Raw genomic sequence first — 26,187 nt, 5'->3', positions numbered from 1 at the left:
TGGATCACAAATCACTGTTGTATAGCTGCCCCACAAGTGACTGTTTGGCTTTCTTAAGAATAATCAAGAATGCTTTGAAGAGCTGTAACATCACTTCACAGAGCGAGTTGTCAGATGTTGCCACAAACACACCACAAACCACGATGCCGTTTCCTTATAAATTGTCTTGATCAAAAAAAGAGTGCCAATTAACTTCCAGAATCACCTCGACATGTTCACAAAGGCAAAATTTGACTTCCCTAATTGTGAGTAATATGTAGATCAATTTGTTTTTATTCTAAATGGTTGCTTCAATGCCAAACACAAAAATTTGTGGAATTAAAAAAGTAAACCTTCAAGTACATGAACGTGTTTAAAAGGAAAACCCACAGCCTTGCACTTTGCACATAATAAGCTTAACCTTAACCCAGACTCCACAAATAGACATTCTTCATAACATATTTGCATAAGACAATATGTGCTTTAGAGCAGGGCTGCAACAACTCAAAGCAAGTCATTTTTGTGTGCTACAACATTATCTATTTTTTCCTCATTCAGTGCAGGTAGTAAGGTTTGCCATATTTCAATACAAAATTAAAATTCCATTAAAAAAAAATTAAAAAAACATCACACCTGCCAGTCAATTGATGTTCATATGTACTTCAGCGCTTTGGTTAATACTCCATATATACAACTTGCATCATCCCTGCTTTATACACAGTGCAATGCTTTGAAAAAAACAAAAAACACACATTGTTAAATAAAGTGTAAAACTTTCAAAGCTCAAAAAAGTAAAAGAACAATCCCAATTGCAAAGGAGGAAAACTGAAGACAAGTACATACAAGTTCAGGAAGTTGAAAGTCTAATATAGCAATACCACTAAAAAGCAGATTTGAAGCAACCGATGCCATAAAACAAGCAACAAAATAAAATTGCACAAGCCATGAAATAAAGCAGAATCTATAAAAGAATGACGTTCATCTTATTGATCATAAGAACACATTATATGTTACATATTGGTGCTGTCACTTTGCATAATGTGATGCCATAAAATGAAACGGAGTTTGAGGAGCTCAGCACCGACCGGCATGGCAAAATCAGATTGTGCCAGAAGTATTATTAAGGCAACTTTAAAAGACTGAAGAATAAATATCCAATCAGCATATCAAATAACATGCTTGGGCTTTGCCAATGTCAAACTGAACTTTTTCCCTATATTGATGCTCCAATGCAACTTTCTTCCTATTCATTCTCTGCTGGGGTAGGGGGTAGGGACATTAATATTCCAACATAAGCTGTGACATTTACAGCTCAGTTCAAGATTGAGTAAGAAATCCTTTGCTGATGATGGCATTTAGTGACAATGCAAGTCCGCTCAGCAAACACCTGTCCTCTCATTCTAGAAGCAGCACTCTACCCGGACTCACCAGGTAAACGCCACAATTGTGGCCAATGGTGGAATGACGTGCAAGGTAAGGCTCCCTGCACATCTCATTTACATGGGTTAGTAACCATGAATAAAAGGGAGGCCAGAATACACACGGGCCTTGTAATCAAGATACTGGTCCCCAAAGAAGCTTATCAAGGTGATCTCCTCATCCTCAATGCGATCACGAAAGAACTGCCACGAGACGATGGCATATCCAACCAAGCACAGCGGGTTGCACAGAATCGCCTGTGTGAATGAAAAAAAAAAAAAAGGTTTTGCAATTTTTAAGTATACAGTAGAAACAACAAACTTAAAAGTATTGAAAATAAAATTTGTGTCAACCTTTTCTGTAGCAACCAATTTACTGTTTGCATTTCCAGAACCTCAATGACTTAAGGTATAGCCATGATTCTCAGCAGATAAAGCAGAAAGTTTTGGCAGTAAACAGCACAGAATGATTGCAATCACGGACAGAATGAACATTGGAAATGCAAGGAGCATGGATATATGGACATTGAGGAAGACATGCTCTTGTGGTACAGAACAAAAAGGAACATTTTAAAATGCTTTTAAGGAGTGTCTTGATTGATCAAGGCAAACAAGCAGAACATTTTCACAACCACCAAAGTCAAGAGAAAATTTAAAAAAGTAATTGTTTGATGGCTCGTGATCTCGGAGGTCTTGGTGAGTTGTGGCTTAACATTTCAACAAATAGTGAAATAATCATAATTTACAGATTTTCCAGATCTGTGGCCATAGTGGTTGGGGACGGAGGAAAGATGGGAAGGGGGGTGGGGGGGGAGGGTAGGGGGGGTAATTAGAAATTTATGTAGTGTAATTAGTCATTGTTGATAAAGTAAAATGTGGTTCATTCAATTAGTTCATTCAATTGCCACTTGGGTAATTATGCGGGTCTACATCTCAACGTGTGCATGATCACATAATAGCTGTGTACACTATGGTCAATGTGACACCATATTCTCTGTTTTGAGAGGCTGTCAGTCTTGTTTAATAGTTGTTAATCGGTCTCGCCCCGAAGGAGTTGCAAGACCATCGCAATGCGTGTATGTATATGTCACATGGATGTGTACTACTGTGTTCAAAAAGTATCCGACCTTTATTTTTCGTGCGTAAAAAAAGAAGAAGCTAGGGAGGCGTTGATTGGTGCACGTATGTAGGCGATCCTAATGCACACGCGTGAATTTTTTCCCACCTGCAGAAGCTGTCATTCGACGGCAGACCGCCGATGAGTGAGGACATGTAAGTGAGCGCCGTCGGATTTTCGTTTTTGACAAAATGACGGACAAACTTGAACAACGCTACTGCATCAAATTTTGTGTAAAGCTTGGCGATTCCCAAGTGGAAACGAGCCACAAGATTCAACACCGTTCATTCCATTATGAAGGAGGATTTGGGCTTCAGGAGAATCTCAGCGAAGTTCGTACCAAAGCTGCTAACGATTGAGCAGAAGCAACTCCGTTTGGAGATCGCACAGGACATGCTGGAGACTGTGAACAGCGATCCCAGCTTCCTCAACACAGTGATCACTGGCGATGAGTCCTGGGTTTATGGGTACGACCCAGAAACCAAGGTGCAGTCATCACAATGGAAGCATCCAACATCCCCGAGGCCAAAAAACACAAAATTTGATGCAGTAGCGTTGTTCAAGTTTTTCCGTCATTTTGTCAAAAACGAAAATCCGACGGCGCTCACTTACATGTCCTCACTCATCGGCGGTCTGCCGTCGAATGACAGCTTCTGCAGGTGGGAAAAAATTCACGCGTGTGCATTAGGATCGCCTACATACGTGCACCAATCAACGCCTCCCTAGCTTCTTTTTTTTTACGCACGAAAAATAAAGGTCGGATACTTTTTGAACACACTACGTATGTGATATAATAGTGAGGAACAGAAAATTAAAGGAAGAGATATGTGTTCACGTCTATATATTTTTGCTTAATTTTATTTTTCTCTCTGAAACTGCTTGTCTGTTTGATACAAAACATTAAACCTAGGAGAGATTCCTCATGGAGAATATTTTATTGATAACTCTGACGTCATAGGTCACAATGTATGGCAACGATATTGGATTAAAGAAAAACATTTGGACATATTTTTCTCTAAAACCACTCAATGAAAAAAATTGAAACTTGGCATATGTCAACTCCTCATGGGGTATATAGAGTGACAACAATGAGGTCACTGGTGAAGGTGAATCATTATTCCAGCCATAATTGGTTGAATCAAAATCGTTATCTGAAAAAATCTGAAACTTCATATATCTGATTTACAACCCGGTGTGAGTGAAGAATTAAATTTATGACATCATTGGTCACGTGGTCTGGCAGCCATATTGGATTGAAAAGAAAACATAAAAAAATATTTTCTCCAACCGCTTAACAGATCGATGTGAAACCTCATACACATGACTAGCCATGGGGAATAGTTAGAATTTTTTTTTTCATATTCATCTTCATTGATGCAATTTATCCTTAATGTGCATAAAAGTGGTTGTTGAACATCCAAATAATTAATCAATAAAGTTATGGATAATGGCAATGTATGTGACATAATAGGGTGCATGGATGATATGGGTATGTGGGTCGTAATAGCAGTGGGCCATTAATAGTAGTGTATTCAGTTGACAATGCTATTTTGTTCAGAATGAGCGCCCAAGGAGCTCTACCCAGTACCATTCCAGTTTGTACATGTGCATGGCTCAGATAGTGGGTACACTTTACTATGCTTGCATGAATTCCCCCAGAAAATAAAAATGAGGTGCCTAGATACAAAACTAATTGTCAGATGTGAAGGCAGACACCTTGGTGGACCTGTAGAAACCAGCAATACAAATGATTTTAATTATGATTTTTATAATATGAATATAAGTACGTCAAAAAATGGCCTTTATAATAAAAAGAAATGTTACATTTGTGCTCTTTAAAATGTTTTTCTCATTGCATGTGTCGTTCCTGTTGACTATTTTCAATGTAGTTACTCTTAAAATAAAACTGGATGTCACTACTATGTGTTGATCATGTTTTGTGTTCAACAGTCAAGTTTCCAATTGCAACAGTTGCAACAGAGAAAATGGGGGAGCCAAGGCTTATATTGTTTCCTTAAATTTCCGTCCCAAATATGGCCTTATTTATTGAAAATAAGTGGGAAAACAAGAAGAGAAAAAGAGGAGGTCAATGTTGTGATCAGAAAATAAAAAATCTGGACAAATAAAATTCTTCGCAATTTTTGTGTCAGCCCCGTCACGTGCGTATCACTCTCTCCTCATCCGAACGATAGATCGCCGTCTTCGGAAGATCATGCTTGTTTACCAAGTTTCCTGCTCGGTGAAAACAATAAGACCACACACGCGCGCTTGCAAACTATCATTCTCCGGCAAGCTCAGCATTCGTCTGCGTGTCCGTGTCTCCTCACTAGCGTGACGTGCGAATCCGAGTTTACAATTTCGACTCGCGGAGCTCGCCGTCGTCCGATCATTCTTCACTTTAACCGTATTTGAATGTTTTCAGTTGAATAAAGACCTGCAAGGTAAGAAGTATGAATCTACTTTATTACCGAAAGGAAAGTTTTGTTAAAACTCTAAAGAAATTGCATGAATTTTTACGATATATTGTGCAGAAGTTCATGGCTTTTCTGTTTAATTTTCCTCATGCCTCTCTTGGTTGGCTCGTGCTGACGCATGTTACGCACCATTGTGAAGATCAACATCGTCCCGATATTGTTCTCTCCTGAGTTTCTCTCATGAAGTACTGCTTTTCATTTGGTGAGGCAAAAATAATTTGTCTCCATGAATAAAAATGTGCGTTTAGGTAAATTTAAGCTATCATATTCGGCACGTCACGCTGACACCGAAGTTGTAATACCCCACATAACTTGGACACGCATCCTGCGATGTCCACGTTATGTGCCGAATGGCTTTCATTTCTATCGGTGAATCTCGAGTAAATGATCAGAATTTGTCCACATTTATTGATTTACGATCACTGTTCATCACAATTTTTTATTTTTTTTGTATACTGAATCGAGGCTCGTGAAAGAGCTAATATTTATTTCACAAACAAATCAACCAGACAAACAAAATATATAAAAAGAGGGAGCGGAAGACAAGATGGGGAGAGAAGGGGAAGCACACAAACACAACATTTGAGAGCAGGGAGATGTGTGGGAGGGAGAGGGCTTGGGGGGATGAGGCGTGGGAAGGGAGGAGGGGGGTGGGAGAAGTATAAAACACAAGGACACCAAGGACTTCCAGGACAGAAGTTGGTATTTTAAAAAAGTGGATTTGGGGTGAAAGTAGCGGGGATAGAAAAGATCAAGGTTTTGGATGGAGGAAGATAAGAGATGGTGGTGAACAGCTGTTTTAAAGACCTGGAGGGTGGAGTGGGATTGAAGAGAGTGAGGGAGTTTGTTCCAGAGGTGGGAGAAAAGAGGAATGAAGGAGTGAAGGTGAGCAGAGAGTCTTGATTTTGGCAGTTTCACCAGAAGAGGGTTGCTGGCAGATCTTGTGCGACCTGGAGGAATATTTGGGGGACAGAGCCCAGAGAGAGCTGGGGGGGGGGGGGGGGGGGGAGGCAAGGCCGGAGAGGAGTCAGTAGAAGACGGAAAGGCCACCAACCTGCCTGCGGTGAGTGAGTGAAAGGCCCCTGGAGTTAGCTTCATCGCGGGAGACAAACAGATAAAGAGTACAAAGGATATAAAATAGACATGTTAAAATGGTTAAATGCAACAAACTGCAACTTGGTAAAGTTGTTTGGTAGAGTTGTTTCAACACCATATGTGAGGATAAGGTACTGTTATTAATATCTAGCTCATGGTGATGTTGAAATTGGTCATATTAGCCAAAGAATTTCAATTGGGTTAAAGTGTAACATTACAACATCAAGTTTGGTGTCCGAGTTATGTGCACGTCCTCGACACATCTTTTCATGTTTCTGGAAATATATTGACTTTTTAGGGTCCATTAAAATACTTCCAAATGTGTGTGTATTCTCCTATGTCTTTCTAACAATTTTACACTCATTTTGCTGAACACTTCTTTCTTTTTTTTCTAAGTATGCATATTGTGTGGTGTTGGCCCATGCTGGTGATATGCACATAACGGTGTCCAAATTTCATTTGCCCAAAATTTTGTGACTGAAGCAAATTTGCTGAAATATTTGTTGAGCATGATGCCCATAGTGATCAAGATTGAGCTTCATATTACATTTTTTAAAAACAACACACACAGTCACACACACTGCAAATAACCGATTAAAGTGGACACCGAGTTATGTGCATATCAATACAAGCCTGTATTGAGTGTGTTGTATGTCTTCGCTAATAAGTTTTTAACCGAACATGCTACAGATCTGAAATTCTAGATTTAGATACTTAAATACACTTACATTAACATAATAGGTTGCATTTTATATTCCCTTGAACAACATATTTTGCCCTTAATGTAACAATGGGTGTACCCACTATCTGAGCCATGCTCACATGTAATGTATTTGTGCATCTTGATAGTACCTAATGTGTGTGTGCTTTGTCGTGTGTTTGTGTGTCGTGTGTGCTCTTGTGAGCCTAATTCGGGTTTGTTACAGATGTAACAGGCAGACTTCACTGAGGGAGACAGCGTATATGGTTTGGGTGTTTCTTAACAGTGATGGGAAAGTCATGTTTGGGGCTTGTGAATGCACAGGGTAAGTTTAAAACAAACTTTTAAAATGCTGATATTCACCATTATATTATTAACACTAATAATATCCCCTCTTCCCAAGGGGTTTTTCCTCCTTTGACAAATGCCATGTTAGCGTATATAAATTGCTTATTGTGGCGTTTGGTGGAGGAATACCCCAAAATATTATAAACCACAATCATGTATGATTATCTTTTGAAATAGTCACTACTGCGATTTAACACAAAAATGAAGGGGAGGAAATCTGGGATGTGTTCAGTTACCGTGCAGCTGGCTCACCAAGTTACCAAGTGCTTGCCAAGCCAACCGTTCCTTATCAACGGTTATGAATGGAGTGCTTGCTTGAATGCTTAAACCACTCGACGAATACTGTGGCAAGTAGAATACTTGGTAACTGAACACATCCCGACATTCTTGAGGCCCAAGCCTAGATATACTGTAATGTATATGTATATCCCAGAGAGGATAAAAACATGATCCTTCCTGCCACTCCCGAATGGAGTGGGTATACTAGCATGTTAAAAAGACTATTTGAATTACAGATTTAACCCTAGCATTGACAGGTTAAAAGTGCCTGCGCTAGCAGAAGTGAGTCGCTGAAAATGTGTACATAGCACATGCGAGAAAGGCCTCCTTAGCATTCATACGTCATTTTGAAAGTCCCATATTAGTAGGAAATAAAGAGATAAAATAATAAATAAAAGGTACAACTTTAAAATGAACCCCTCCCACTCCCACCCCATCCCATGAAATGAGGTCAATAATTGCTTGATTGAATTAACATGATGCTGACAGAGCACAGACAGAATTGGCCATGATCTCATAATGTGCCAAAGTTCCTTGTATAGCAAATATGAAAAACAACAAAGATAACCACTTATCCTGTTCCTGTTCTCCATTAGAGGGCGCCAAATACACTACCGGTCAAAAGTTTTAGAACACCTCAATTTTTCCAGTTTTTATTGAAATTTACGCAGTTGAATGTCCAGTGAATAACCTGAAATGATACAAAGGTAAGCAGTAAACTGCTCGAGGTTAAAAAAAAGTTTAGGTTAGCAAAAATGGGAAAATAATGTAAATTCCACAGTTATATTGTAAAAAAAGGCCTTCTTCAGGGAACAAGTAATGGGTTAACAACTTACAGCTGTTCTGCAGCAATGTAAGTAAATTAAGCCTTGAAAGTTGATGCAAGCAATTCCTACAGGTGTCCCAACCTCTGCTGATTACATGATTACAAACCCGCTGTCTGTATAAAAGCAGTATTGGAACAAACTGTTATTACACCCTCTGAAGCCTTATTTGGACAATATTGCACTGCAGGAAGTAGTACATTGGAAACTGGAGGAAACTCTGACAGGAAGAGGTCTGGCAGACCCAAAGCCACAACAGAATCAGAAGACAAGTTTCTGAGAGTCAACAGCTTGCATGATAGGCGGCTCACAGGACAACAGCTTCAAGCACAGCTTCACACTGGTCGAAGTAAGCAAGTCTCAGTTTCAACTGTGAAGAGAAGACTTTGAGGTGCTGGTTTGACAGGTCGAGTGGCAGTAAGAAAGCCATTGCTAAGATGGCAAAATAAGAAAAAGAGGCTTGCCTGGGCCATGAAGCACCGCTAGTGGACTACTGAAGACTGGAAGAAGGTCTTATGGACCGATGAATCAAAATTTAAAATCTTTGGTTCATCACGCAGGGTTTTTGTATGCCGTCAAGTTGGCGAAAGGATGGCTCCTCAGTGTGTGACACCAACTGTCAAACATGGAGGAGGAAGCGTGATGGTCTGGGGCTCTTTTTCTGGATCCAGAGTCATTGACTTGCACAGAGTGACTGGCACCCTGAACCAAAAGGGTTACCACAGCATTTTGCAGTGCCATGCAATACCCTCTGGTATACGCCTAGTTTGTCAGGGGTTCATCCTACAGCAAGATAATGACCCTAAACACACCTCCAGGCTATGTCAAAACTACCTTCGAGGAAAAGAACAAAACGGTAGGCTTCAAATCATGGAATGGCCAGCACAGTCTCCAGCCCCCATCGAGCTGGTTTGGGATGAACTGGACAGAAGGGTGAAAGCAAAGCAACCTACAAGTGCAACACATTTGTGGGAACTTCTGCAACAGTGTTGGGAAGAACTTCCCGAACAATATTTGATTTCCATTGTAGAAAGAATGCCACGAGTGTGTTCGGCGGTTTTATCTGCAAAAGATGGCTACTTTGCTGAGTCAAAAATTTAAATTAAATTTTGTTAAACAAAATGATTCTATGATTTCTTTTTTATCTCCAATTGTTTATTTGTTCTATGTTTAATTTCAGAATACATTGAGACATTAAACTGCATAAATGTCAATAAAAACTGGAGAAATTGAGGTGTTCTAAAACTTTTGACCGGTAGTGTATATTGGCTGATCATTACAAAATGTCACGAGAACATACCAATATACAAATTTGGGTCCTACCATCATGAGCTTATTTAATGTTTACAAAAGACCAACCAACAACAACCTAAATGTAAGGTAAACACATGTGTCAAACTTTGAATGATCTCTTTAACTTCCTTAAAATCTAACAAATTAAAATTATAAGGTGTAATTATTTTAAGTGTTGATTGAATAAATTTTCCCAGTTTTTCATATAACAGATGTAAAAATAAATATTTCCGAAAAGGAAAGAATGCCAATGTAACACCAACCTGTGTGCCGACACTCCAGTAAAACCATCCCACGTAAGATGGATGCCGAAACACAGAATAGACCCCTCGAGTGACAAGCACGTGGCCAGATGCTCGCTCACTTGCAACAACATGGGTGAAGTTTGAGCCGGCTGTCAGCATGGCCGCCTTACGAAGCACCTCGCCGGATACAGCCAAGAACAAGCCCAAGATGCTTATCCATTGGTTCTCCTTGAGTACTACGAGAGCAAAGAATAGCCTGCGGTACAACTAAAGCACTGGATGACGGTTAAGTAGTGCAATGAGGTCGGCAACGACGATGTTGGAGCATGGACAAAAATTCCACCTGGCAGTGAGCAATGCGTTTTTTTAATATAAATAGTAGACAACCAAAGATAACTTACCACAGGAATGGGGGAAGGGGGAATAAAACTGGACAAGTATGATACTGGATTTTTCCCTTTTCAAGTCAATTTTCTCTGCTAGAGCGGAGGTTCGCCTTGCGGGCCCCATGACAATCATCATGGTTCCCTTTTTGAGGCAATGTTTTTATTTTTAACATGGCCATTAACATGGCCAGATGCCCTTCCTGACGCCAACCCTTTAGTTGCCTCTTACGACACGCAGGGATACGGTGTACCTATTCTAAACCGGGGCACACACCGGCAAAGTAGGATACTGGATTCCATCATGGATATGTTCTTACAATGGACAAGTAGGATACTGACTTCCATCCATCAAATATATTCTCTCTAAGCATGACCATCATCCATAATGACTTTATCACCATCAAGTCTATCAACACAAATTTTTACGTGAAGCAAATCACGCTTTCATATTATGTTGTGTGCATATGCCCAACATCATTATGCTTTCCTAGTAGCTCTGAGCTGAGAGCTTAGCTCAACGTACAGTAAAGTAGCAAAATTAGTAGATTAGTGAGTTCGCACTGTTTCTCAGATGTACAGTACTGCAATATATACACCCTGACGAAATTCTGCATTGTTAAATGCCCTGTCTTGTTCCAAGATTATTTTTTGGTAGAGCAACAAGTTGTACCAAACCAAGTGAATTTCATTTAGTCCAGAGTCATTGATCCCTCCCCAATATCAATTGGAATTTAAGAGAGTACCTGTGCCATAAACTGAGGTCATTTCAGACAGTTTGCAACAGCTCATGTTCAAACACTTGGACATGCCTGGAATCAATTAAAGGACAATCGCCGAGTACCAATACTAAAACATCTTGGGGGGAAAAAAGGCAGGCAAACCTACCAGGAAAGAAGAGGCTTTCCAGAGAAAATTCAAGCCAAGATGAGATTGCTGCAAGCTTGTATTCAGAGCTATGGTTCAGCAGAAAGGAGTCGAGTGTGAGGTTCCGGGGGTTTGTGATAGCCGTCACAAGGTACTCGGAGTAATGGAAGAAGCTCAGCGAGCAAAGATACCTAACGAATGCACACAATCACACAAGAGCTTGCCCATCGTGTTTCACACCAAGTATACAATCATACAAAAGACACCTGGCATGTTCCACAGGCATATTATTATCCACGAGGGAGATCTGCAGGATGGGGATGTAAACACAATACTAAATGTCTGGCGGGCAACCTCAAAATAAATGGTTCATCAAAGGAAACAGGTTAATTCATTACACCTTCATGACATCCCTTAGAAAAATTACTCACCGACCTAGAAAGAAAATAAGTGCAGATATTTGATGGCAATTATTGTTTCTTCCATTTCAGACAAGTTAGCCAGAATTTAGGAAACTAAAAATACAAGATACAATATACTAAATAATTTAACAAACAACAAGGAGCTGATACTCTAGGCCCCCCACCTTTTGGGTGGTATGAGGAATAGAACTGAAATACCGTGTATGCAAGGCAAGTTACCGAGATGGTTGCCATGGCAACATAATTTAGCCAATCACAGCTGTGATCTAATCAGATTGAGATAATGTCATGAGGCATACATATCTGCAATAAAATGTTCAACTTCTTTGAAATATCACAGACCCAAAAGCACATGGACAGATGATCGGTTGGTTGGTCAAGTCAGACGGAGCTCAATTTAATGTCCCCAGTCTCCGACCTTGTCGGAGGGGTGGAAGACAATTGCAGAGTGACCCAAACATTATTTTTTTAAGGTCCCAAAACATATTACATACAAGAGAAAAACAAATTAGAGTATGACCTTACCATAACAACCTGCTCGCCACTTTTCATACATCATCGTACTGAGTAGTTAGCAATCCAAGGTTTCTCTATATTGTAGCATCAGACATCCACCTCAGGAAGGCATCCTGAGTGGTGGGATACAACATAAACAGAAAACACATAAAACGTATAATAAAGGGAGTGGGAGACAAAAGGGGGAGAGAGAGAGGGAAGCACATCAACAGTACAGAACAGGGACATCGGGAGATCTGTGGAAGGGAGAGGGCTGGGGCGGGAGGGAAACGGTATAACACAAATGGACACTGCTAGGAGTTTCAGAAAAGAACAACGGTTTTTGAAAAAGGTGGATTTTGGGTGTATTAACGGGAGTAGAAAAGATTAAGGTTTTGGATGGGGGAAGATAAGAGATGGTGGTGAACAGCTGTTTTAAAGACCTGCAGGGAGGAGTTGGATTGAAGAAAGAGTGGGAGTTTGTTCCAGACGGGGAAAAATAGGAATGAAAGAGTGAAGGTGAGCAGAGAGTCCTGATTTTGGCAATTTCACCAGAAGAGGGTTACTGGCAGATCTCGTGCGACCTGCAGGAATATTTGGGGGACAGAGCATAGACAGAGCAGGGGAGCTAGGGCCGAGAGTCGGAAGAAGACAGAAAGATGTTTCTTATAGTTAAATAGATGTTTATTTACAAAATAATACCAACACGGGGATGAACAAGACTGCAATATCCGGACATATCTGGCGCACAATGATAGACAAATAGGGAAAATAAGACGCAAACACCCGATCTTACTTAAAAGGAAAAAACAACCCACTATGATGCAGACAATACCCGCTTCACACAATAAAGGGAGCAGGTGAGGACTTTAGACAGGCACAAGCTGGTCTTGGGCTGGTGTCATGCAGATTGATGTGGCACAGAGAGAAGTGTGGCTCTGGGTGGAAGAATGGCGACAATGAGGAATGGTAATGATGAGCGATGACGAGTTGTCCGATCTCTCCAACACGTCCTTCTCAGGCAGCAACGAAACAGAGAGGGATGTTATCTCCATTGAAATTTAAGGTCTAAATCCCATGCACATGCGCGGGCACAGCCTTTTCTTCCTTTGGTCCCACCTTCAAGGGTGACGGGTCACCTATTGGCCACCCGCAGTCTGTGGGAAGCTTCATCCTACAGGCCGCCCTGCCATGCGGGGCGGCCTCTCGTAGAATTGTTCAGCCCTCAGCCAGGGCTCCTCAACTTATGTTAACACCATGACCTGGAGATTTTTTGACCAAACAGCCCCAAGTTGATTCCTATTAAAAGTATGATGTTTTCCCATGCCGTTGCGCCCAAGTCCTCTCCTGGCTTCACCTATACCAGAGGTTCTTACACCATACATATTTACCATATTCTGCTCTGCTATCAATCAATGCCACATAAGTGCACATATTATGTACGACTTACCCCTGGCAGATCCCTTATACAAGAGTAATTCTAACCTACTCGTACACACGGTCTATACTATTCTTACTACATTCTAACTATGGATCCCTCACCCCCATCTACAAAACAATATATTGCTGCAGGGACGGGAATAGGGAGTAACGGTTGTAAAATATTAGTTATAGCATTAGTACACGTTTAGCACAAACGCTTTTGGCACATGAGTGTGTGGTGTCTATTTAAGGCAATAGAGAACATGTCAAATTTTGTTTTGGAGATGATAGTCATGACCCCTCCACACTAGCTGCAATGTGGCTGCAAGCTTCTGTCCTGTTCTGCCTCTAAATCATTCCCGACGTAATCTGTCTATTTGTTTATTTTAAAGATAACTGATCATAACCACCTCCAAAGCCCAGACAACCCCCTCCCACATCCCTGCGGATGGCAAGAGTACACCTCATGATTGTGCACTGTGGTAAGAAATGCAACCCATCCTGAAAACCTCCAAGGCCACCACTCGCAACTGTGGGCATGGCAATAACTAATCGGCGAGGCTGGGCGTAGAACTAATTGGCAAACGGTCATGAGGTAAGCTGAGGGGCGGGGACAGTTTGCTGCAGCTCGCACTGGACAGTTGGGCTGGAAGAGTTATTTTGAGGAGTTCGGGAAGAGTAGTTGAGGGGAGAGGAGCTTGAGTGGGTTCATAGAGTCGGCATTGAGTAGGGTGTTGGGCGGATGAGAGACGTACCATTGAGTCCAGCAGGTGGATGCAACGGACAAAATTGACAGGACTCAGCAGGGCCGGACAAGTGTGGAGACCCCGAGAAGCTACAAGACGGGGAAACGACACCACCAGACACACCTTGTCCTGCCAATAGCTCCGCAATCGTAGACCACGTATGCAACTCAAACCCCCCTCAAACCACAAGCACCGACTCCACACAGGCATTGCGTGGGGCATCAGGTTTTTCAATCCTTGTCTGGTGACCTATCCTTCTTTGTATCTTCATCGTGTGAATGAGATAAAGTAACGCGTAAGGCATTGAGATATCTTGCGTAGAGAACTGTGATATGTGTAACTTCTCCTCCTTGTTTTCTTCACCACCCCCTTTGCTTGGGGTATTTATTAAACTTGCTACAACCATTGGAGTGTTGACCTGGTGCATGGTTTGCGATTTGGAAAATTGACACGAAAACCTCATTTTGAGGCTGCAATATGAATGAATGAATGAATGATCGTTTTAAGGCCATTTCTTCCCCGCTAGAGCAGGGGTTGGCCTTGCGGGCCCCATGACAATCATGGTTCCGTGTTTGAGGCAATGTTTTTATGGCCGGATGCCCTTCCTGACGCCAACCCTTAGTCGCCTCTTACGATGCGCAGGGATACGGTGTACCTATTCTAAACTGGGGTACACACCGGTGAAAGAAGGCCGATTCTAAACCGGGGTACTGCAATATTGCGGTAAATTACCTCAGTGTTCGCTCGGACTCAAATATTAACTAAATGGGGGAATTACCGTAGGTGGCAGATCTCATTAGAGTTTCTGAAAGCCAGAAACTGAAAAAAATATCTGTACGGCTTTGCCGGCGGACGACCATTTGCCGACATCTCTAAGGACCATTTGTCACTAAATTGTCGATTGTTCGGTTGGGAGATTTGTCCACCCCATGGCCTCCCATTTTGTTGGTTTGTCAGCATTGGCATCAGGACACTGGCGACCATTACAACATTATGGATGTTGCAGAAATTTCTGCATCTTCTGCTTTGCAAGATTTAGTCATGCAAGGTTATACTGGGTGCTTTGCCATTGCCTTGTCAGTACTCAGTTAAAACAGGATTTTTAAATTTGTTCAGGGAGCCGGTGACAACTCGCCTACTGTTCATGACAAACACCGTGCGATCTTTGATGTCCATCATTGCTGGCAGACGGGTCCTCCATCTTAACGTCAATGGACAGCACACACATTGATGCCTCACCCTGTATGTGAAACAACAGGGTCAAAACTCGAACCCAGGGTAGACAGCTCAGAGTTAAGTGTGCATAACTCTCAACTATCCTGCCAGCCCACCATTTTATTTAGAAAAAAAAATCCATGCCTCCAATTATTACACATAGGTGCATTGCCTCGATGGTGAGAGAGTAGGGTACAGGTTCAGAACAAAAGAAAACGACAGTAAATGAAAATAAACACTATTCTGGTAACAAATCAAAGCAGATCATTTGAGAATGGTGGCTTTCTTTGGCCAACTGTATTTTGTTTTTAAAATATAGAAGACGTGCTGCATAAAATAGAAGCGATTTTATTTGTGTTGGAGTCTCAAAATATGAATTCAACAGCAACAGGTTTGATTCATCAAAAAGCTCAAGCAATGCTGTGAAAAGAAAGGTCACCTCCTCCACCCACCACATTTTAATCACACCATCTGCGCACTACCATGGGTGGGTAATTGGGGGATTGCAGTTTTAAAAATGAACAGGTGGCTTTAACTATCGTTTCACAGCAATAATAGAGTCAAAATGAGTTTTCGAACGAATATAATTTTTCAACAATGATCAAAATTTCATGGACGAGCACAACCGGAATCGAGACCAAATTTGTGGTCAGTACAGCAAAAATGCACTATATTCTCAATTATTTGAATTCAAGCAGATCGGTAGCAACAAACAGCAGGACAGGAGATACAGTTTGGGCCAATTGGAAAGAAACTACTCAGTCTCATCAATACATTGCCTCAAACATCAGTTGAGGTCAGAGAGGTCCTTCAGCAATGTGAACAGTGTGAAAAGCTTAAAGATGAATGCATTTCACAACTTCAACTACTTTGCTGTAACAAGGACCTCATTCCCAATGAGTATGACAGTCAGTCATTTCACATACTCTTGTAAACACAGATTCCTCCTTTTCTTCTTCTTTAACAGTCCCAATTATTCCCACCTTGTAGGTTTTTCTTGTGCCATTCTTTCCCAAAACGGCTGGCTAGGCCTTATGCTCGACTGAAAGTGGCAGAATTTATCATTTCTTCAGGATGCCGGCCATAACTCGCGTATTCTTCACGAAGGACACCGTGGGTTTTTTAACGTCTACCAACGACCTGTGCTGACACACAGGTCCTCAAGCTAACATCCTTCTGATAGATGGCGCACTCATTGGTGAATCACCTTGCAAGGCTACCAGTTTATTATACAGCTGGGTGAAGATATGAACCCAGGAGAGACAACTCAAATGCATTGTGCATACCTCATACCCTGCCAGCCCTTGTCAAAGAAAGAACACCTTAATGACATGTATGAAGTATTAGTCAGGTTCACTATGTTTTTTCGTTCAAAATCATGATAGATTAGCAAACCTATACATTTTTGGAAACGTTATTACATGGAAAATCTGAAAATCAATGTTTACATTTGCCAATTCCGACCAATTCGATTCAACCAATTCGACCAATTCGACCAATCGACCAATTTCGACCAACCGCTTCGATCGACCATTCGACCATTCGACCAATTCGATCGATTCGATTCGATTCGATTCATCGAATTCGATTCGATCGACCATTCGACCAATTCGATTTGCCAATCAATTTGACCGACCTTTGCTTGTGTGGAACGGACTGTGAAAACGATGCGGACTATATTGTCGGATACGACACACAGGACAGTGATGACGAACTCTAAATGGCATATTCTGTAATCGTGTATGTTTGATGCCATTGACTGCCTGTGTATATTTTGTCATTGACTGCCTGTGTAGATGTGAAGTTATACTGACTGCGTGTGTATATATGATTTTGCTGACTGCCTGTGTATGTTTGGTGATATGAATTATTGTGACACATTTTGATGTTATTAACTGCCTGTACAAAATAACATGTATTTGATTATGCAACTTATCGCGAATATAAAGACAGTATTTTGCAATTCAAAACCTTTGATTCGTGTCTTACCATTCCCCATAGCACTAATTTGATACTTTCATTGGATTCCTTGTCCCTGAAAATATAGGTTTAGTATATTTTAAAAGTTTTTAGGGTAATTAGAGGCAGAAATAGAACAAAATATGTATTTTACAGTGGCCATTTTGAAAATCCAAAATGGCCGCCATACAGGTATCTCTCCAAATGTAAACATTGATTTTTAGTTTCCTTATGCTATAACCTTTCCAAAAATGTATAGGTTTGCTAATCTACCATGATTTTGAACGAAATATAATTTATTGACATAGTGAACCTGACTATATGTTGCATCAAGCCATTTATCGAGGGTACAATCATACGACTTAATTATTCTGCCAAGTGCTCGAACTGTGGTAAAACATGCTCGACAATAGTGGTAGCAAAACAGTAGATTGGTTTAAACTGGAATTAGATAGGTACCTAGATACAGTGGGGATGAAGTGAAAAATATCCTGGAATCTGAAGTGCCAAAATTGTACCAATGATTAATTGGAGCAACGTGAACGATGACGAAAAACAAAACTACAGTACATAAACAGACTCACCAGCCAAAGTACCTCCATGATGATATGCTGCTGCTGAGAATTAGGCCACAGCCACAGACAAACCCAAGAAAACAAGCTCGAATCGCCACCTAACAAAACATCAATACCAATCAATACCTCAAGTTATCATAATGGAAACGAAACACTAGGTCCCGATGGAGAACATCATTAGCAAAAGCAGTGAAACAAAATGTCCAAAATAATGCTCGCAAACACAAAAACAAACTTTGTATAAAGGGAAGGTGGGAAGGTAGACAAAGGAAGAGTGTATTTTGCTAACCAAGAATGCAACATCCACACATCACCTATTTGTTAGCCCTCCCTCCAAATTATATTAAATTTTTTCAAATTCTAATTTTCGAATTTTCCTAAATTTCCAAAAAAATTCTAATTTTTATTTCAAATGTATTTTTTTTTAAACTCGCATTTGTTGATTTTAGTTTGAGTATGAAGTGGAAGCGGTCTGGCTTTGCACTTTGAGATGAGCTCTAGTTTTCTTCATATTACAGACCTTATTATCACTCAATTCATCCCTCTTCACTCATTCATACCAATCCCACCTCCAACCTCCGTATAAAAAGTAGAATCCAAATATGAAGAAATACATTCGGTGGACTGGTCAATAAAGTGTGAATTTATTCGAACTAATTTATAGTACAAGAATAAAGCAATAAAAACAAGAAATATTTCGACAGAATAAATAAATAGCCACCTAACATCCATAACTTATAGAAGGGTGGGGGGAAAGTTGTAGTCCAGTGGGAGGCAGTGGGATGGTTGTTGTTCCCATCATTGCCTCTGTTGCCAATCCCAGGCTAAAATCCCATCCACCTTTGTCCATTATCAACGAAACTTTAGTAGTTTTAATTGATGTAAAACTACGAGTAGAACGTCCATTTCTGCCATTGGATGGAATCAATAGAACGGTCGTCCAAATATGCAAACCGAAGTATTACGTTGATGTTCCCGGCGTTGAGCCTTCTTTTGAAGCGTTAACACCCAACATCCCAGCTTATCCTTGCTACCCATGGCGGTGAATATACCTCCATCATCCGTTCGGTCTGTGGACGCCGGTGATACTACATGTCAAATGTTTACAAGAGCTTCGCCTTGATGTTGCTGTTCTTTTTGGGGTTCGATTTTTGAAATGTGCACGTATTGGTGGGATACCAGACCACACCCACATATATCGCTTGACTCCACCCACCGAACAGGCGTGTAGGCCTGTGTTGATTATACACTGTCTGGCTTTGTTTAGATCGAGTGTCAAAATATTGGTAAAGCATAATCCCTAAAACGAGCGTACGTTCGTACGTGCCTCCCTAAAAAAATAACGCCATAGTATTTTTGAATGGCCCCATATGCGCGGTAAATGTGCGTTTCCCATTCGGCATGTGGCTGGATTTTTTAAGCCAATTCATTCACGCTTAATGGCAAAGTCCCGTACCTTGAATGACCACGTACAGATTTTTTCTAACAAAATGTTTATTACCACATAGAGTGGGAGGGCAGAAGAGACGTAGAGACGTAGAGACGTAGAGACGTAGGGAGAGGCAGCGACGTAGGGAGAGGCAGCGACGTAGGGAGAGGCAGAGACGTAGGGAGAGGCAGAGACGTAGGGAGAGGCAGCGACGTAGGGAGAGGCAGCGACGTAGGGAGAGGCAGCGACGTAGGGAGAGGCAGCGACGTAGGGAGAGGCAGAGACGTAGGGAGAGGCAGAGACGTAGGGAGAGGCAGAGACGTAGCGAGAGGCAGAGACGTAGGGAGAGGCAGAGACGTAGGGAGAGGCAGCGACGTAGGGAGAGGCAGAGACGTAGGGAGAGGCAGCGACGTAGGGAGAGGCAGAGACGTAGGGAGAGGCAGCGACGTAGGGAGAGGCAGCGACGTAGGGAGAGGCAGCGACGTAGGGAGAGGCAGCGACGTAGGGAGAGGCAGCGACGTAGGGAGAGGCAGCGACGTAGGGAGAGGCAGAGACGTAGGGAGAGGCAGAGACGTAGGGAGAGGCAGAGACGTAGGGAGAGGCAGAGACGTAGCGAGAGGCAGAGACGTAGGGAGAGGCAGAGACGTAGGGAGAGGCAGAGACGTAGGGAGAGGCAGCGACGTAGGGAGAGGCAGCGACGTAGGGAGAGGCAGCGACGTAGGGAGAGGCAGCGACGTAGGGAGAGGCAGAGACGTAGGGAGAGGCAGCGACGTAGGGAGAGGCAGCGACGTAGGGAGAGGCAGAGACGTAGGGAGAGGCAGCGACGTAGGGAGAGGCAGCGACGTAGGGAGAGGCAGGGACGTAGGGAGAGGCAGGGACGTAGGGAGAGGCAGAGACGTAGGGAGAGGCAGCGGCGTAGGGAGAGGCAGCGACGTAGGGAGAGGCAGCGACGTAGGGAGAGGCAGAGACGTAGGGAGAGGCAGCGACGTAGGGAGAGGCAGCGACGTAGGGAGAGGCAGCGACGTAGGGAGAGGCAGAGACGTAGGGAGAGGCAGAGACGTAGGGAGAGGCAGAGACGTAGGGAGAGGCAGAGACGTAGGGAGAGGCAGAGACGTAGGGAGAGGCAGAGACGTAGGGAGAGGCAGAGACGTAGGGAGAGGCAGAGACGTAGGGAGAGGCAGAGACGTAGGGAGAGGCAGAGACGTAGCGAGAGGCAGAGACGTAGGGAGAGGCAGAGACGTAGGGAGAGGCAGCGACGTAGGGAGAGGCAGCGACGTAGGGAGAGGCAGAGACGTAGGGAGAGGCAGCGACGTAGGTAGAGGCAGCGACGTAGGGAGAGGCAGCGACGTAGGGAGAGGCAGAGACGTAGGGAGAGGCAGCGACGTAGGGAGAGGCAGCGACGTAGGGAGAGGCAGCGACGTAGGGAGAGGCAGCGACGTAGGTAGAGGCAGAGACGTAGGGAGAGGCAGAGACGTAGGGAGAGGCAGCGACGTAGGGAGAGGCAGCGACGTAGGGAGAGGCAGAGACGTAGGGAGAGGCAGAGACGTAGGGAGAGGCAGAGACGTAGGGAGAGGCAGAGACGTAGGGAGAGGCAGCGACGTAGGGAGAGGCAGCGACGTAGGGAGAGGCAGCGACGTAGGGAGAGGCAGCGACGTAGGGAGAGGCAGCGACGTAGGGAGAGGCAGAGACGTAGGGAGAGGCAGCGACGTAGGGAGAGGCAGAGACGTAGGGAGAGGCAGAGACGTAGGGAGAGGCAGAGACGTAGGGAGAGGCAGAGACGTAGCGAGAGGCAGAGACGTAGGGAGAGGCAGAGACGTAGGGAGAGGCAGAGACGTAGGGAGAGGCAGAGACGTAGGGAGAGGCAGAGACGTAGGGAGAGGCAGAGACGTAGGGAGAGGCAGAGACGTAGCGAGAGGCAGAGACGTAGGGAGAGGCAGAGACGTAGGGAGAGGCAGCGACGTAGGGAGAGGCAGCGACGTAGGGAGAGGCAGAGACGTAGGGAGAGGCAGCGACGTAGGTAGAGGCAGCGACGTAGGGAGAGGCAGCGACGTAGGGAGAGGCAGAGACGTAGGGAGAGGCAGCGACGTAGGGAGAGGCAGCGACGTAGGGAGAGGCAGCGACGTAGGGAGAGGCAGCGACGTAGGGAGAGGCAGCGACGTAGGGAGAGGCAGAGACGTAGGGAGAGGCAGAGACGTAGGGAGAGGCAGCGACGTAGGGAGAGGCAGCGACGTAGGGAGAGGCAGCGACGTAGGGAGAGGCAGAGACGTAGGGAGAGGCAGAGACGTAGGGAGAGGCAGAGACGTAGGGAGAGGCAGAGACGTAGCGAGAGGCAGCGACGTAGGGAGAGGCAGAGACGTAGGGAGAGGCAGAGACGTAGGGAGAGGCAGAGACGGGTAGAGAGGTAGAGAGAGGCAGAGACGGGCAGAGAGAGGCAGAGACGGGCAGAGAGAGGCAGAGACGGGCAGAGAGAGGCAGAGAGAGGCAGAGAGGGGCAGAGAGGGGCAGAGAGGGGCAGAGAGGGGCAGAGAGAGGCAGAGAGAGGCAGAGAGAGGCAGAGAGGGGCAGAGAGAGGCAGAGAGGGGCATAGAGAGACGGAGAGAGGCAGAGAGAGGCAGAGAGAGACATGACAAAACTGAGGTAACATATATTTTGTTGTTGTTTGTTGGACAAGGTTGTTGCATTAGTTGCCTGAAACCAGACCCAGCTGTCCATCAGACAGGTAATTGATATTGAATCAAACCATGAAGACCCATGGAGATAAATTGTACAATACCTTCCACAGCAAGGATGAGGGAGTTGAGTGGACAGAGGTGAATATATATATATGTATTTGTATTGTATTTTTTTGTATTTATATTTATTGTATATATATGTATTTTTTTATTATATGTATATACACTACCGGTCAAAAGTTTTAGAACACCTCAATTTTTCGAGTTGCGGAAGGCGAGAAGACGAGGCCATTTCGTAGGATTCAAAGCTTGTTTATTCAAACAGGAATCTCCAGCACACTCTAACGCGAACGGAAGTCGTCACGCTTTTATAAAGCCAAAACCCTCTTCGGAGGGCGTGGCTCCGACAACTGCACGTGCGTCACGTCCACACAACAAAAAGCCCCACAGGCCCGTGCACGTGTATTATGACCAAATAAGGTAATCGCTACATGCACATAAGGTAACCGCCACATGCGCATAAGGTAACCGCTACATGCGTCCCCCCAGAATGCACTCCACGGGCATGTACGTAGTTCGCAGGCGTGCTCGGCAATGCCGAGAAGGCTCGAGCAGTGCTCGGCCTCGGTACGCATGAAAAGAACGCTGCCGTGGGGTTGAGCCGACCGAGGGGCTGGTCAAGTCCTCGGGGGAGGCTGCCGAGGTTCCTCGCGGGCCTCCCGAGGTTGCAGGTCATGGGCAGTGCCGAGAAGGCTCGAGCAGTGCCCGGCCTCGGTGCACGCGAAAAGCGGTCGAGCCAACCGAGGGGCTGGTCAAGTCCTCGGGGGAGGCTGCCGAGGTTCCTCGCGGGCCTCTCGAGGTGGCAGAGTCGGAGAAGTAGTTGCGCGAGTTGCAGCTGTAGTTGTAGAGTGAAGTTGCACGAAGGTGACGAGCAGCAGTGCACGCGAAGGTAACTAAGCAGCCGTGCCGCCAACGTCAGTGCGCGCGCAAGAGATGAGCAGCAGCGCGCGCGAAGGTAACAAAGCAGCCGTGCCGCCAACGTCAGTGCGCGCGCAAGAGATGAGCAGCAGTGCCACCCACATCCCGTAACTGCGTCCCTTTGGAGGGTCCTGGAGCAGGCTCGCCCCTCCGGTCATAGAGGAGGAGCCGAGCGCGGTGCGCGAACCACATGGTCGCTCGTCGTCGCCAAAACTCCGGCAGTTCGATCGAAACTGCCGTGTTCGTTTGCAGCCCCCGAATCCGTTCGGGGGCAGCCGGGGTCACCAGTTTAGAAGTTGCGGAAGGCGAGAAGACGAGGCCATTTCGTAGGGTTCAAAGCTTGTTTATTCAAACAGGAATCTCCAGCACACTCTAACGCGAACGGAAGTTGTCACGCTTTTATAAAGCCAAAACCCTCTTCGGAGGGCGTGGCTCCGACAACCGCGCGTGCGTCACGTCCACACAACAAAAAGCCCCACAGGCCCGTGCACGTGTATTATGACCAAATAAGGTAATCGCTACATGCACATAAGGTAACCGCCACATGCGCATAAGGTAACCGCTACAGTATTGTATTTTTTTGTATTTATATTTATTGTATATATATGTATTTTTTTATTATATGTATATATACACTACCGGTCAAAAGTTTTAGAACACCTCAATTTTTCGAGTTTTTATTGAAATTTAAGCAATTCAAGTCCAGTGAATAACCTGAAATGGTACAAAGGTAAGCAGTAAACTGCTCGAGGTTTTAAAAAAAAGTTTAGGTTAGCAAAAACGTGAAAATAATGTAAATTGCATAGTTATATTGTAAAAAAAAAAGGCCTTCTTCAGGGAACAAGTAATGGGTGAACAACTTACAGCTGTTCTGCAGCAATGTAAGTAAATTAAGCCTTGAAAGTCAATGCAAACAATTCCTACAGGTGTCCCAACCTCTGCTGATTACTTGATTACAAACCCCCTGTCTGTATAAAAGCAGTATTGGAACAGACTGTTATTACACCCTCGGAAGCATTATTTGGACACGATTGCACTGCAGGAAGTAGTATATTGCTATCATAATGGCGAGAAAAAGGCAATTAACAAAGGAAGACAGACAGACCATTATAACCCTTAAAAGTGTAGATCTTTCCTTTAGAGAAATTGCAAAGAAAGCCAAGGTGTCAGTGAGTACAGTTTCCTACACCATCAAAAGACACTTGGAAACTGGATGAAACTCTGACAGGAAGAGGTCTGGCAGACCCAAAGCCACAACAGAATCGGAAGACAAGTTTCTGAGAATCAATAGCTTGCGTGACAGGCGGCTCACAGGACAACAGCTTCAAGCACAGCTTAACACTGGTTGAAGTAAGCAAGTCTCAGTTTCAACTGGGAAGAGAAGACTTCGAGCTGCAGGTTTGACAGGTCGAGTGGCAGTAAGAAAGCCATTGCTAAGATGGCAAAATAAGAAAAAGAGGCTTGCCCGGGCCATGAAGCATCGCCAGTGGAGGACTGGAGACTGGAAGGTCTTATGGACCGATAAATCAAAATTTGAAATATTTGGTTCATCACGCAGGGTTTTTGTACGCCGTCGAGTAGGCGAAAGGATGGTTCCTCAGGGTGACACCAACTGTCAAACATGGAGGAGGAAGCATGATTGTCTGTAGGGCTCTTTTGCTGGATCCAGAGTCAGCAACTTGCACAGAGTGACTGGCACCCTGAACCAAAAGGGCTACCGCAGTATTTTGCAGCGCAATGCAATACCCTCTGGTATACGCCTAGTTGGTCAGGGGTTCATCCTACAGCAAGATAATGACCCTAAACACACCTCCAAGTTATGTCAAAACTACCTTCGAGGAAAAGAACAAGACGGTCGGCTTCAAATCATGGAATGGCCAGCACAGTCTCCAAACTTAAACCCCATCGAGCTGGTTTGGGATGAACTGGACAGAAGGGTGAAAGCAAAGCAACCTACAAGTGCAACACATTTGTGGGAACTTCTGCAACAGTGTTGGGAAGAACTTCCCGAACAATATTTGATTTCCATTGTAGAAAGAATGCCACGAGTGTGTTAGGCGGTTATATCTGCAAAAGATGGCTGCTTTGCTGAGTCAAAAATTTAAATTAAATTTTGTTAAACAAAATGATTCAATGATTTCTTTTTTTTTATCTCCAATTGTTTATTTGTTCTATGCTTAATTTCAGAGTCCATTGAGACATTAAACTGTGCAAATTTCAACAAAAACTGGAAAAATTGAGGCAAATTTTGACCGGTAGTTGGCCATCGTGCGGTCATTCCTGTTACAACACTCTTGTAATTGCCCTGCATATGGAACATGTACAATGCCTCCATTTAACAGTGAAGGCTCAAGGAGAAGCTTAGCTTGTACATGTACTGTGTATCACACACACAGGACAAAGACATTACATACGTGCACGTTTACATGAATTACAAGAGCATCAGTTTATTATCAGTGAACAGTGGGTAAACACAGAAGTATATGGGATTGGAACTGGGTTTCCTATAAATGTGGCCCCAATGTTGTTACCCCTTTTAAAAATTGTGACATTGCCCTTTGTGTGCTGACCATTCGGGGATTAGAGACCAGGTTCGCTCGGATATCCAAGAATAGGACCCAGGCGGAGATCCTTCCCGTCATGCAGTGTAGGCCGCGACGAATATCGCCTACCTGAAAACGCGCTTGGCGATTGGGGAACAGCACGAGCAGCAAGACGTTGAGCAACACGAAGTAAACTAAAAATGCCAGACGTCCTGTGACTGTGAGGGATTCGTGCCGAAGACCAGTTACGAGCGGCAGGAGGAGCACGGAGATGCCAAGCATAAAGCAGGACACGCTAAACCGACCATCAGGCGCCATAGGCAACATGATAACGAGTTACCCTCGGTCAGTACCTTCCACGTTTTGGCGTGTTAACATCTCCATACAGTATCCTACACCAAGCGGCAAGCGCCGACTTGAAAAAATAAACAGAACTTCCTAACAGCGTTTCCCTTTCCATAGTGTAAACCGTCCGCGACTACACCGCCATGGCCGATGAATAGAGAATATAATAATACATTGATCATTTGATTTTTTTTAAAACACATCTCGTGTTTTTCGGACCAAAAGGGATGTGGCACATCCAAGAGGTGATAGATTGGACCACCTGGGCCGTGTTGCACACTCCTCCACGTGCCAGGTAGGAGACAACGGCGAAGGTTTGTTGTTATGACAACCTGAAGCGCGGTGCTACGCACGCTACTTGTAT

The 26,187-nt window shown here is 44.0% G+C and overlaps 1 protein-coding gene across 1 annotated transcript; it reads right to left on the bottom strand.

Moving 5' to 3' along the window:
* Positions 1 to 243: 243 nt before the first annotated feature.
* On the bottom strand, positions 244 to 25,960 carry ICMT (isoprenylcysteine carboxyl methyltransferase). The gene is made up of 5 exons (XM_068120467.2): positions 25,608 to 25,960; positions 17,866 to 17,954; positions 11,044 to 11,213; positions 9,791 to 10,008; positions 244 to 1,655 (listed from the first exon to the last, which is right to left on the bottom strand). Exons 1-5 carry the CDS (start codon positions 25,803 to 25,805, stop codon positions 1,485 to 1,487), a joined length of 846 nt encoding a protein of 281 aa, XP_067976568.1. The 5' UTR covers positions 25,806 to 25,960; the 3' UTR covers positions 244 to 1,484.
* Between the last annotated feature and the right edge of the window lie 227 nt (positions 25,961 to 26,187).

Source organism: Myxine glutinosa, chromosome 6 (genome assembly GCF_964187855.1).
Source record: "Myxine glutinosa chromosome 6, kmMyxGlut1.1, whole genome shotgun sequence".
In the NCBI taxonomy this organism is placed as follows: domain Eukaryota; kingdom Metazoa; phylum Chordata; class Myxini; order Myxiniformes; family Myxinidae; genus Myxine; species Myxine glutinosa.
This window is presented reverse-complemented; position numbering and strand designations above follow the sequence as displayed.

Coding starts and splice junctions, on each gene's coding strand:
- ICMT (XM_068120467.2), bottom strand. CDS start 25,805: ATGTTGCCTATGGCGCCTGATGGTCGGTTTAGCGTGTCCTGCTTTATG. Junction 11,214..17,865: donor TCATGGAGGTACTTTGGCTG/GTGAGTCTGTTT, acceptor TGCATTCGTTAG/GTATCTTTGCTCGCTGAGCT. Junction 10,009..11,043: donor GGAAAGCCTCTTCTTTCCTG/GTAGGTTTGCCT, acceptor TTGCTCTCGTAG/TACTCAAGGAGAACCAATGG.